At 41.1% G+C, this 14,788-nt stretch overlaps 1 protein-coding gene across 1 annotated transcript in view; it reads left to right on the top strand.

The window, feature by feature from the left end:
* RNF169 (ring finger protein 169) overlaps window positions 1-14,788 on the top strand; it is an 84,571-nt gene that overhangs the window by 64,330 nt on the left and 5,453 nt on the right. The window contains 2 exon segments of the mRNA XM_008707427.2: window positions 13,509-13,608; window positions 14,157-14,788. Of these exon segments, the coding sequence (XP_008705649.2) occupies window positions 13,509-13,608; window positions 14,157-14,788 (732 nt within the window).

The following is a 14,788-nucleotide window of genomic DNA, read 5'->3' on the forward strand; positions in this document are numbered from 1 at the left end:
CTATAAACTTAACATGGTTAAAGTGATAGCTTTTATGTTACATATATTTTAGCACATTAAAACAAGTAATAGCTTTTGGATATTTCAAATGCATTTTTTCCCATGTGTTAAACAGCAACAAAAGAATAGGTTTTCTCCGTAATTCTCCGTAAATTCTTTTCCTAAAGAGAGGTCATATGTAAAAGCTTTGAAAGTTTTTACAACTGTATTTAAATCAAGTCAATCTGCATTTGTTCTACTTATCTACTTCATAAACGTTTCTTTCTTAAGCCCAAAGGCATGGAGGTAAGAGTAGGCCTGAGAGGATGGTTATTTTGGAAGGAATCCATTAATCGATTCTGGCTCTGAGTCTTGCCAACAGCTCAGTCTCTTTTCATGTGAAAAATTCAAAGCAAAGAGGGCTTTAAGGCACTATTCATAAAATTGTACAGTCCTATTGAAAATGAAACGTCTCTTGGGGAGGCAGATAGTTAATCCAAGATCATTTCTAAGTTAATCACAAAATATATGTTAATTGAAAAAAATTAAGTTGAACCGTAAGATATATAATTGTAAAGTTAAACTTTTAAATACTGAGAAACTGGTTTGTTTTTTTTACATTTATTTCCCCTCACTCCTCATTCCCTTCCTCCTCACTAGGATGAAACAAAAAACCTGGTTGCAGATTCTTCCAAAATCTCAGGCTGGAAAAACTTTCTCTGTTGCGGTGGTGTCTTTGCAAAAGGCTCTCTGTCCAGCTGCATCTTCCTCTTTGCTTTTGCTATCGGGAGGTTTAGAATCAGGACAGGGTTTTCAATTCAGTCATCATGACTTTCCAACATGGCCTATAATTAAAAAAAAAAACACCAAAACGTTTGGTATACTTTTTTCATATTTATTATTTAATGTGATCTTTATCCTCCGTTAAGACTCAGTCTTTATGTATTTTGGCAGTAAGTCACTTTGGATTCTTCTTGGAAATAGGGCATAATCATAAAAAGGAATATAATTAAACCATGTATCCTCTTTCCAGTTTAAAAAATGAAAAACAAAAATAGAAATGCAGTGACGCCAGTATTGCCATTCCATACAAAATTGTATTTTAAGTAAATGGTGCCTAACGGGATTTCTGGCACATGGTAAGTTCAGTGACTATTACTGCCACTCTTTTGTTATATTTTTTTAGAATGTGGACTCTTAGAGCTGAAAAGGATCTTAAATATTATCTAATGCTTTTGTTTTATTGATGAGAAGACTAAAACCTAGAGAGAAAACATGGTTTGCCAAATCGTAGATAGCTAGAATAGTAGGAATCTGAGATAGAACTGAGGTTTCTTGGCTCTTTCCATGCTACCCCATTGTCCCCCATCTCCAGGGCTGGGCAGGGATTTTTCCTGGGTGGTTTCTTAAGATTCTTTTGACCTCTAAAATCGAAGCATCTAGAAGTGGCTTAAAGCAGAGTTTTAAAGAGTGGAAAGGATAAGGCCGTGACATGAAAAGAAAGGGGGTGAGGGTAGTTGGAAACTTCTGGAAAAATTTAAGGATTAGACATAGCAGGTTGTGTGTGGGGAGTAGTCCAAGAGTAGCCATGAGGGAGAGGAGACTGAAAGAAAGATGAGGTAGTAAGTTACAAGAAGCCAAAGACTTGGTGACGGCCTGGGGCATGTCCTGTGCTCTCGTGTGTGTGTGTGTGTGTGTGTGTGTGTGTGTGTGTGTGTGTGTGTGTTGGGGAGGGATAAAGGAATTGAAAGAAATCAAGCAGATGGCCTGGTTATTAAGAAGACAAATGTTGTTAAAAGTAGTGGAATCTGCTTGAAAAGGGAAGCTAGCTGAAGGAGAAGTGGTGTGGAACTTAAGGAGAGGGGCAGATTTTAGAGCTGTCAGTGATCTCTCTGCTCTACCAGGGCAGAAATAGCTGGTAGTTTTCAGAGGGTGGGATAGTGAGTGAGTGGGCTCTGCACCAGGGGAACTAGCTTTTATCTAGTGCCTCCTGTCGTGTTGAGTACCCTACCTTCCTCGTTTCATTTAGTCCTCACATTAGTCCTACAAGTTTTATGATACTGTTCCCATCTTACGGCCAAGGAACATGCAGTGCAGACAGGTTGAGTAGCTCACCTCATTAGGGTGACAGAGTTGGAACTGGAACTCAGGGCTCTCTTTATTTCAAACCTATGCGCTTTCTTATCACACCACTGTCAGGACCCTTGTGACCAAAGGCTCCGTACTTGGAACCTGGTCTTGAAATGATCCACCTTTGCAAGGGAAAGCTGCCTTCCTTCTGTTTAATTTATACCCTGCCTTGTTTTAACAGACGTAAGTAAGAACCCGTCGAGTTATCCTGCCATTTGAGGGGACTGAGGTGATGGAAACGTTCTAAGATCGACCGTGGTAATGGTTAGATAACTGTGAATTAAAAATTATTAAATCGTACGCTTAAAAAAAAAGAACACTAGCGTCCACAAGGCAGATAACCCAGATCATAAATATATAAAGGAAGGATTGTAACAAAATCTCACCCATTTCTGGGTGCATGGCAGCTACACCTGGGCCTAAGGAAGCTGCTGGTTTCATTCAAGTATGTGTACATGTGGTGGTGCTGGTTGGGAGGGCTCGTACATGCAGGCTAGGGGCTAGAAGGAGGCTCCTCGCCAGCCTTTAGCTTCTTTTTTTTTTTTTTGAAGATTTTATTTATTTATTCGACAGAGAGAGAGACAGCCAGCGAGAGAGGGAACACAAGCAGGGGGAGTGGGAGAGGAAGAAGCAGGCTCATAGCGGAGGAGCCTGATGTGGGGCTCGATCCCACAACGCCGGGATCACGCCCTGAGCCGAAGGCAGACGCTCAACCGCTGTGCCACCCAGGCGCCCCCAGCCTTTAGCTTCTTGGTGGAACTCAGCTCTACCAGACCTGAGAGTTCAATTAAAAAACTAATGTGGTTTGGGTATGTGAGAGTGATGATTGAACAGTTGAGAGCATGAGCTATCTAATGTTTTGTATCATGTATTGCCATTTAAAAACCCTTTAAGCAGTGTTTTATAAGCATAAATCTTCTAGCTTTCCAGCTGCATGTTTATACTGGCTGCCCCTCCTTTTCTTTGTTTGTAAGTCAGATTCATTGTGGTTGTGGGTATTTTTAGCCTAACTCTACATCCCAGAAACCATCTGGTCTCTTGGCAATGGAAATTTTAAGCCAGTTGCCTTTCAGACAATGCTGCTTTCTCTTGTTTATGACTTCGTTATGTGTTTGGAAGAGAGCGCTTCCCTAGATGTGCTGGGTCTGTTCTGTGGCAGAGTAGAGTAGAATGTAAGATCAGTATGCTGTGGTAGAAAGAGCACAGGCTTAAAATCATAGAGACATGGGTTTAAACCTTGGCTTCAGTGTGACCTTGGAAGATCACTTCCCTCAGTTCTTTGTCTGTTAAATGAGGATGATGATGCTTATCTCATAGGGTTTCTGTACGTATTTAATGAGATACAGGGGCTCCTGGGTGGCTCAGTCATTGAGCGTCTGCCTTTGGCTCAGGGTGTGATCCCCGCGTTCTGGGATCGAGCCCCACGCCAGGCTCCTCTGCTGGGAGCCTGCTTCTTCCTCTCCCACTCCCCCTGCTTGTGTTCCTGCTCTCGCTGCCTGTCTCTCTCTCTCTGTCAAATAAATAAATAAAATCTTTAAAAATAAATAAATAAATGAGATACAATATATTTAAAGCAGCTTAGTGCCTGACAGATAACTACATTCCTAATAAATGTTGAAGTTTTCTCTTTTTTTCATAAAGAGGAGAGAGGTGTTTCTGTGCATCTTTTTTTTCATTTATAAGAAATTTATTAGCTATATCCACTATGTCTTAGGGTGTGGGCGTACAGAAATGGATGTGCACAAACTAGTGAGAGTAGTTACTTCTTTTATTTTTTAGTGAAGATGTTGTTTGAGTCCTTCCAACCCTGAGAATATTACCAAGTTCACTAGTCTTGACTATTCTCAGCCAGTATTTTGAAGTCTCTTATCTTGACCAAATACTATAATAATAATGTGTTTATGGCTAAGATGTTTTTACCATCATGATTTTTGTGGCTCTTCATGTAACAATAATAATGTAAAAGGGGAAAATAGAGTCATATAGAATAAAGCTTTTGTATGCTATTGAAATTGAATTGATATTAATTTTGAAATAGATTGTTGTAAATTAAGATGTTAATTCTAATCCCCATAGCAATCACTAGGAAATAAATAAAACATATTTAGTAAAGGAACAAGAAGAGACTCAAAATGGCACACAGGAAATGTCTAACACAAAAGAAGGCATTAATGGAGAATTGAGGAACAAAAAAGGTATAGGACATATAGAAAACAAATAGCAAAATGGCAGAAGTTAAGTCCTTCCTTATCAGTAATTACATTAAATGTAAATGACTTAAACTCTCCAAATAAAAGACAGAAGGGATTTTTTAAAAATACGATCCAAATAGGGGTGCCTGGGTGGCTCAGTCAATTAAGTGTCTGACTCTTGGTTTTGGCTCAGGTCATGATCAGGGTTGTGAGACTGAGCCCCGTGCTAGGCTCTGCACTGAGTGTGAAGCCTGTTTAAGATTCTCTTTCTCCCTCTGCCCCTACCACTCACTCTCTCAAAAAAAAAAAAAAAAAAAAAATTCCAGCTATATGCTGAGACTCCCTTTAGATCCAAAGACAAAAATAGGTTGAAAATGAAAGGATAGAGAAAGATATTCTATGCAAACAGTGACAAAAAGAGAACTGCCTGGAGTAGCTATACTAATATCAGACAATGTAGACTTTAGGACAAAAATTATTACAACAGACAAGGTGGGCATTGAATAATGATAAAAATGTCAATCTATTAATAAGATATAACCATTATATGGGCATCTGGCTGACTCGGTCAGTAGAGCATGTGACTCTTGATTTCTGGGTCATGAGTTTGAGCCCCATGTTGGGTGTGGAGATTACTTAAAAAAAGAAGATGGGGCACCTGGGTGGCTCAGTCGTTAAGTGTCTGCCTTTGGCTCAGGGCGTGATCCCAGAGTCCTGGGATTGAGCCCCCTCATGGGGCTCCCTGCTCAGTGGGAGCCTGTTTCTTCCCTCTCCCACTCCCCCTGCTTGTGTTCCCTCTCTCGCTGGCTGTCTCTCTCTCTGTCAAATAAATAAATAAAATCTTTAAAAAAAAATAAAAGAAGAAGATATAACCATTGTAAACACACATACACCTAATAATAGATGCACAAAATATATGAAATAAAAACTGACAGAATTGAAGGGAATAATAGACATTTTAATGATAATAGTTGGAGACTTTAATACCCGTTTCCACAATGGATGTAATACACAGATGATAGGTAAACAAGGATATAGACGACTTGCACAATACTGTCTACCAAATAGACTTACCGTATATAAAGCACTCTACCTCACAACAGCAGAACACACATTTTACTATAGTGCACATAGAACATTCTCCAGAATAGACCGTATGTTACACCATAAAACAAGTCTCAATAAATTTTAAAAGATTGGAATAATACAAAGTATCTTTTTTGACCACAATAGAATGAAGCTGTAAGTCAATAACAGAAGGAAAATTGGAAAATTCACAAATATGTGGACATTAAACTATACATTTTTAAAAAACCAATAGATCAAAAAAGAAATCACAAGAGAAATTAGAAAATACCTTGAGAGGAATGAAAATGAAACCCACCATACTAAAACTGTTGGAATGCAGTAAAAGTAGTGCTTAGAGGCAAATTTATAGCTTTAAAGGCCTACATCTAAAATGAAGAAAACATCTCAAATAAATAACCAGATCTTCATAACCTGTGGATCCTCCCGCCTGACTCACAGGCGCTCCCAGCACTTCACACACTTCATTCACACCTCCACCCTGTGGCCCACTTCCTGTACATATTCCCAGTGGCAGTGAGAATGAGTATTGGTAGATGACTAATGAGCATGTGTAGAAAGCCAGTCAGACTCTGGACAAGGGAGAGACCACAAACTTGAGCTTTAGTGCCACCCTTGGAAAAGCAAAAGGGAGGCTGTCAGCACTTGACCTTGTATGTTGCAGGATCAAGAGAAGTCATACAAGCTTAAGAATTCTGCCACAAGAGGGAGCAAGAAGCAAGGAGCAGGTGTATCCATAGAAGGTCTGAAAGCCTCAGAATCCCTACCAAGGCTGATGGAAGAGACTTCTTTCCCAAAAGCAATTAATGAAGACGGGAAGAAGTGACTGCTACTTCAAATGTGAAGACAGCGATGCGAAATTTCAAGGAACATGAAAAATCAAGGAAATATGACACCATCAAAAGATCATAATAATTTTCCAGTAATGGATCCCAAAGACATGAAGATCTGTGATACATACCCAATAAAGAGTTCAAAATAGCGGTGTTTGGGAGGCTCACTGAGCTACAAGGAAACACAGAAAGACAATTCAACTAAATCAGGGCAACAGATGTATAAAAAAAGAAAGAGAAGTTTAACAAAAAGAAATCTTAAGGAAGAGCCAAACAAAAATTCTGAAGCTGAACAATACAGTGAATGAAAAGAAAAGTGCAGTGGAGAGCATCAACAGCAGAATGGATCAAGCAGAAGAAAGGAAAATTAGAAACAGTGAAGAAAGCCAATATGACCTACGGGATAACATCGAAAGAAACAACTTGCAAATTATTAGAGTTCTAGAAGGAGAAGAGTAGGAGAGGGAGAAGGGAGTAGAAAAGTTATTTAAAGAAGTAAGAACTGCTCAAATGTGGGGGAGAGGTTTGGATATCTATATTTGGGAAGCTCATAGGTCACCAAACAAACTCAAAGAGATTCTCACCAAATTAGAAAGCAAGTACAATTGTCTTTGTTTGGGGATGATGTGATCTTATGTATAGAAAGTACTAAAGACCACCAAAAAACTATTAGAGCTAATCAATGAATTCAGTCATGTTGCTGGATACAAAATTAGCATACAGAAGTCACGTATGTTTCTACACACTAACAATGGAATATCTGAAAAAGAAAAGAGCCCCGGGATGCCTGGTTGGCTCAGTCAGTTCGGCATGACAGTCAGTTGGCAAGATCCAACTCTTGATTTTGGCTCAAGCCATGATCTCAGGGTTGTGAGATCAAGCTCCTCATCAGGCTTCCCACTCAGTGGGGAGTCTGCTTGATACTCTCTCTCTCTCTCCTTCTCCCTCTGCCCCTCCCCCAACTCTCTCTCTCTCTCTAATAAATAAATCTTTTTAAAAAAGAAATAAAGCAGCCTTATTCACCATAGCATCCAAAAAATAAAATACTTGGGAATAAATTTAACCAAGACTTGATGGACGAAATTGAAGACACAGATAAATGGAGAACTATCCTGTGTTTATGGATCAGAGGAATTAATAATAAAAAATCCATAGTACCCCAAAACATCTATATCAATGTAATCCCTATCAATATTCCAATGACCTTGTTCATAGAAATAGTAAAAACAGGGGCACCTGGGTGGCACAGCGGTTAAGCGTCTGCCTTTGGCTCAGGGCGTGATCCCGGCGTTATGGGATCGAGTCCCACATCAGCCTCCTCTGCTATGAGCCTGCTTCTTCCTCTCCCACTCCCCCTGCTTGTGTTCCCTCTCTCGCTGGCTGTCTCTCTCTCTCTGTCAAATAAATAAATAAAATCTTTAAAAAAAAATAAGAAATAGTAAAAACAGCCCTAAAATTTGTATGGAACCATGAAAGACCCCAAATAGCCTTTGTTCTTTAGAAAGAACAAAGTTGAAGTCATCACACTTCCTGACTTCAGACAATATTGCAAAGCTATGTTAATCAAAACAGTATAGTACTGGCATAAAAACAGACGAAAGAAATAGAATTGAGAGCCCTGAAATAAACCTATGCATGTATGGTCAGCTAATATTAGACAAGGGAGCCAAAAATACTCAATGGGGAAAGGATAGTCTCTTCAACAAATGGTATTGGGAAACCTGCATAGTCACATGCAGAAGAATGGAATTGGATGCCTGTTTTACACCACTCACAAAAACTAGCTTGTAATAGATTAGAGACTGAAACATGAGACCTGAAAGTGTAAAACTCCTAGAAGAAAACATAGGGGGAGAGCTCCTTGACATTGGTCTTGGCAATGATTTTTTTAGATACAACACGAAAAGCACAAGGAACAAAAGCAAAAAAGTAAGTAAGTGGGGGCTACTTCAGACAAATCCTCCTCGCTGCAAAAGAAACAATCAACAGAATGAAAAGGCAGCCTGAGAGATGGGAGAAAATATTTTTCAATCATCTGTCAGATAAGGGGTTACTATCCAAAATATTTAAGGAACTCATACAATTCAATAGCAAACACACACACACACACACACACACACACACACACACACAAAACAAACAACAACAAAAACCCCCAAACAACCCAACTGAAAAATCAGAAGAGGAACTAAACAGACATTTTTCTAAAGAAGACATATACATGGCCAACAGGGGGGCACCTGGGTGGCTCAGTCGGTTGAGTATCTGCCTTCAGCTCAGGTGATGATCCCAGGGTCCTGGGATTGAGCCCTGCCTCGGGCTCCCTGCTCAGAATGGAGCCTGCTTCTCCCTCTCCGTTTGCCACTCCCCCTGCTTGTACTCTCCTCTTCTCTCTCTCTCAAATAAATAAAATCTTTTTTTAAAAAAGGCCAACAGGTACATGGAAAGATGCTCACTATCACTAGTCATCAGGGAAATGCAAATCAAAACTGCAGTGCGATATGACCTCACACCTGTTAGAATGGCTATTATCATCTAGAGAATAAGAGATAAGTGTTGATGAGGGTGTAGAGAAAAGGGAACCCTTGTGCACTGCTGGTGGGAATGCAAACTGGTACAGCCAGTATGGAAAACAGTATGGAGTTTCCTCAAAAAATGAAAATAGAGCTACCATATGATCCAGCAATCCCACTTCTGGGTATATATCCAAAGGAATGAAATTAGGATCTCCCAGAGCTATATGCTCCCATGTTAATTGCAACATTATTCACAATAGCTAAGCTATGGAAACACTCGAAGTGTCCATCTATGGATGAATAGATAAAGAAAATGTGTCTGTACACACACACACTCACACACACATTAGTCAGCTACACACACACACACATAGTGTGGAATATTATTGAGCTATGAGACAGAAGGAAATTCTGCCAATTTCAGCAACATGAATGGACCTCGAGGACCTTATGCGAAGTGAAAGAAGAGAGAAAGAGGCACACTGTATGATATCACTTATATGTGGAATCTTAAAAAATTCAAATCATAAAAAAAGAAGAGAGAAATGTTGCCAGAGGGTGGAGGAAGTGGGGAGGTGTTGGTCAAAGGGTTGTATGTTCTGGGTATCGTATGTGCAGCATGGTAATTATAGTTAACAATACCGTATTATGTACTTGAAAACTGCTTTCAAGTATACTTGGAAGTTAAATCATCTCACCACAAAAAAGCAATGCTAGTTATGTGAGGTGACGGAGGTGTTAACCCTTCTATGGTAATCATCTCACAATAGATAAGTGTATCACAGCAACACATGTACACTTTATGTGTATACAGTGTCACTTAAGTCTCATAAAGCTGGAAAAAAGAAAAAGCATCCAGATTGCAAAGGAAGAACTAAAACTATCTCAGTTCACAGGTGACATGATATTATTCATAGGAAATCCTAAAAATATTAGAATTGTGAAAAAACTACTAAGCTAATAAATTTAGCAAAGTGGCGGGATACGAGATCACCACATAAAAATCAGTTGCATTTCTATACTGTTAGCAATGAGCAGTCTGAAAATGTAATTAGGAAAGCAATTCCATTTACAACAGCATCAAAAAGAATAGAGTAGTCATGAATAACTTTAACCAAGGAGGCGCAAGACTTAAACTGAAAACTGAAACTACGAAATATTGTTGAAATAGTTGAAGAAGACTTAAATGAAGGGAAAGACCTTCTGTGTTCATGGATTAGAAGACTTAACATTGTTAAGATGGCAGTATTCCCCGACTTGTTTTACAGATTCATTGCAACACCTATTAAAATTACAGTCTCCTTTTTTGCAGAAATGAACAAGCTGATACTAAAATTCACATACGGAATTGCAGAGGATCCCAAACAATACAATCTTGAAAAAGATCAAGGGTAGAGGACACGCTTCCTGATTTCAAAATTCATCGCAAAGCTACAGTCATCAAGAGTGTGGTACCGAAATAGGGGTAGATATATCAATCAGTGGAGCAGAATTGGGAGTCCAGAAATAAACCCATATGTCAGTTGATTTTCAGTAAGGGTATCGAGACTATTCTATGGGGGAAAGAATAGTCTTCACATGGGGTGCTGGGACCACAACTGGATAAGCACATGCTAAATAAAGAATGAAGTTGGACTGAACCCCAACCTCACACCAAATACAGTAGAGAAGTCAAATTGGATCAGATATGTAAGGGCTAAAACTATAAAACTCTTAGAAGGAAATGCTTAGAGAGTTTAGCTGTATAATTACTGCTTTCTTTTTTTTTTTTTTAAAGATTTTATTTATTTATTCGACAGAGATAGAGACAGCCAGCGAGAGAGGGAACACAAGCAGGGGGAGTGGGAGAGGAAGAAGCAGGCTCATAGCAGAGGAGCCTGATGTGGGGCTCGATCCCATAATGCCGGGATCACGCCCTGAGCCGAAGGCAGACGCTTAACCGCTGTGCCACCCAGGCGCCCCATAATTACTGCTTTCTTATAGCACTTCTGTGACGTGGTATGGTGGACTCCAGTGACTGGCTGCTTCCGTGGGTCAGGATTATCTTTCATCGGTCTGTCTTTCATTCTTTGCACAGAGTTGGTGCTCAGTAAAGTCGGCTGCCCAAGCTAATGGAAGAGACAGTGACCATGTCAGCCATTATGAGGTTTACCAAAAAGATTTTAACTTGTCAGAAACTACTTTGGGTAGCCTTGTTGTGTGCTCGAGCCTGCAAGTGTGGGTTTCCTCTCTGGGCCTTTTCTTTCACCGAAACGGAGTTTAGGGGGCATGTGAAAAGGTTCTCCCCAGCAACAGGTGGTTGTCATTTGTACATCTGATACTTTGGGCATGTAGCCAGCGTCTTTAAATTTGATTCTGCTACTGCTGACAATATGGATTCGTAGCCTGTTTTTAAAAAATTATATGAAGCTCATTCTTAACTCTGGACTATTTGCACTTTAAAGTATAGGTCCAGCTTCAGTTTGAACACCTCTAATGACATGGAGCTCAGTATCTCCCAAGGCGGCTCTCCGTGAACTGCTCTAATGAAAGTTACAAAGTTCTTTCTTAAGTTGATCAGAAAATCTTTTTCTCTAAGTGTCTACTCTTTCTGCGTTGGAATGATGCCAAACAAGTTATATATTTGAAATGGTAATGCTTTCTCTTGCAGCCCTATGTTGATTCCTCCTGACCCAAAGTATATGTCGTACACTCCAGCACTTTAATCTGTCATCCAGTTTACTTCTGGGTGGTTTACACCACTGACAGTTTGTGTTGAGTTCTGGGAATGCAAATGAATTTCAATACTGTTCTAGGTAAAATACAGACCACGCTGATTTTTAAGCAGCTGCCTTTATAGGGTGACGTTGAGGTTTCCTACCTGTTCCAAAATACATTTCCCACTAGATAGTACAGCGCTCACATTACTTGCTTAGGTTCAGTGTTGAATTTTCCTCGTGAAGTTCAGACATATGATGCAGGTTGGCCACCGTATTCTCCTGTTGATACCGTGGCAGAGATTAGTTCAGCGGACGGGAACCATACAGCAAGGTGAGGCCATGAGACATAGGATTCGTGGGTTTTGAATGGGAGGAATAGCACAGAAATGCTGGAATAGAAACCACTGGGGGTAGGTAGGACAGGCCTTTGCTAGAGATGTGGGGACAGGAAGGCACCCTGGGAATGCACCTTATTTCCTCCTTTGTAAGTTTTCCGAGCTAATCCTGGCAGAGTGAAACTTTTAAAAAAGTAAATCTTTTGCTACGAAAGAGTAGCTATGATGATGTATTTCATTCTAAAGCTAAATAGAATCATTCAAGGAAATAATTCTGCTTGGGATCCTCTGTATCCACCTTGACTTCTGGCAAATTCTTATTTATCCTTCAAGATACATGTGCCAGGGGCCCCTGGGTGGCGCAGTCGTTAAGTGGCTGAGGGCGTGATCCCGGCGTTCTGGGATCGAGCCCCGCATCAGGCTCCTCTGCTGGGAGCCTGCTTCTTCCTCTCCCACTCCCCCTGCCTGTGTTCCCTCTCTCGCTGGCTGTCTCTATCTCTGTCGAATAAATAAATAAAATCTTTAAAAAAAAAAAAACAAAAAACAAAAAACAAAAAAAAAACCCAAAATACATGTGCCAAAGGGAGGCTTTTGCAACCCTGCTCTCACTCCATCCCCAGTAATTCATAACTCTCTCTTTTATGCCGTTCTGTCTCCTACACATGCTTTTGTTGTTGTTGTACCATTTCACTGTGTTATATTGAATCATTTATTTGTCTGGCCCACTGGACTCTGATTCCTTGAAGACCCTAGATGGTGTCTCATTTTTCTCAGTATTCCCAGTGACCAGATGGTGCTTCCCAGTGACTGGCATACTGTTAAGTGTATGATAAATGCTTGTTGAATGGACTTGCAGCGCAGGGAAAGTAACAGCTGTACACATTGGTAAAAGCATTATTCTCACCGGATGGGTATTAGGCACAAATAGGAGAGTAGGAAACAAAGGTATAAGGGTGTAAAGGTGTAAATCACCAGGATTTAGGCCTTTGGAAGCTCAAATGTAATGAGTTAAGGAAGAGAGTGCATTGAATTTGACTCCCTATGTAAAAATTGAGTGCACTGCTATGGATTTTGTAAGTACTTAAATAGTTGTTTCATGGCTGACTTAGATTGCTTGAGGGGATATTTGGGCCCAATAAAAGGAAAGAATTTGTTGTTTGTAAAGGTGATTTTATTTTATTTTATTTTATTTTTTTAAAAGATTTTATTTATTTATTCGACAGAGATAGAGACAGCAGCGAGAGAGGGAACACAAGCAGGGGGAGTGGGAGAGGAAGAAGCAGGCTCATAGCGGAGGAGCCTGATGTGGGGCTCGATCCCGTAATGCCGGGATCACGCCCTGAGCCGAAGGCAGAGGCTTAACCGCTGTGCCACCCAGGCGCCCCTGTAAAGGTGATTTTAACACCGGATTCGCCCTATTAAAGAAGGTGAATTAGCCCTACATCTCTCTAAGCAAGAGCAAAACAGCCATTGGCCTTTTATCATTTAAGCAGGGTCTCGTTTGGAAACAAAGGCTTAAACCAAAAGTCCTCTCCGGAGGGCTCTTTCTCTTTTGACAGGATTTGTTCTTAGAACGCGTTTTGTTAATAAAGGAATTCATTTCCTATTGTAGCTGCCCAAGGGAATTGTCTTTCTTGGCAAGTGGCTTCGGAAGCACAGAAGAGATTGTCATTCTTTTTCCTTAGTTAGCAGGTGGGCTACTTTTGACTGCTTGTCTTGTATTTATTTATTTATTTAGGAACCTAAATTCCAAGGTGGAAAGGAGTCAGAGCTGCAGTGACACTGCTCAAGACAGAGCGAAGAGCAGACTCAGAGCAGCCCCAACCAGCAAAGCCAAGGTACACCTCAGACACCGCTCCTTCCGGAAGCTTCCTGCACACGGCCACGAGAGAAGCTATTCCAGATGAGCAGAGGCCCAGTGGGTCCTAGGCATACTAACTGTGTTGGAGAATTTTGCACATAGATGTGAAGGAAGAGAGTTTGAATTAGTAGCCAGAAGGGTGGAATGAAGGCCAGTAGAACTTTTTTGAAAGTTCTAGATGAGTTTTCTTTTTTCTTTTCTTATCTTCTCCTTTCTTCTTTTCCTTTCTTTTCTTTGTTTCCCCTCCCTCCCTCCCTATAAACTTCAATTAATTAACGTGTAGTGTATTAGTTTCACAGGCAGAGTTCAGTGATTCATCAGTCTTATTCCCTATAGGTTTTTAGTTTTAATTGTTTCAGGTGTGTAAGAATTTCTACAAATGGTGTGCATTCTAGGTTAGGGATCCTCCCCATTGATCCCCTTTTCCTAGCCTTCCCCTGCTATCCTTCTACCATCATGAAGGAATTGGGAAGAGAGACAATATGTCTCTCTCTACGTATACAGAATCTCTTTAACCTCTTTCAGGTCACGGCTATGACCCCAGCCTCCAACCCCATCATCGGCGTCCTCCTGTCCACTCAGAACAACCGCTGTCTCTCAGCCCCGGACCTAACGGTGGAGAAACGGCTCCCCTTCAGCTCCCTGTCATCCTTGGCTTCCCTGCACAAGCCAGAACGCTCCATCAGTCCCGAGAGCAATGACAGCATCTCCGAGGAACTAAACCATTTCAAGCCCATTGTCTGCTCACCCTGTACCCCTCCCAAGAGACTCCCTGACGGCCGGGTGCTGAGTCCGCTCATCATCAAATCGACCCCCCGCAACCTCAACAGAAGCCTGCAGAAGCAGACTTCCTATGAGGCCAGTCCAAGGATCCTCAAAAAGTGGGAACAGATCTTTCAGGAGCGGCAGATCAAAAAGACCCTTTCGAAAGCCACCCTCACCTCCCTGGCTCCAGAAGCAGGGGAAGACGTAGCGGGGTCGGAAGTTGTCCATCCCAGCAAGGAAAAGCCCCCCCTGGCTTTGCAGACAAGACTGGCGGGTGCGCAGGCCCTGCCGGAGTGTGCCGGACCCACCCCCGCTGACCTCGATTATTTCCCGTCCGTTAGCCAAACAAAAGCGGAACAGGGCAGCGGGGGTAAAAGGAGCCCTGAGGGCCC

This window comes from Ursus maritimus, unplaced genomic scaffold (genome assembly GCF_017311325.1).
Source record: "Ursus maritimus isolate PB19 unplaced genomic scaffold, ASM1731132v1 scaffold_16, whole genome shotgun sequence".
NCBI classification, from domain to species: Eukaryota; Metazoa; Chordata; class Mammalia; order Carnivora; family Ursidae; genus Ursus; species Ursus maritimus.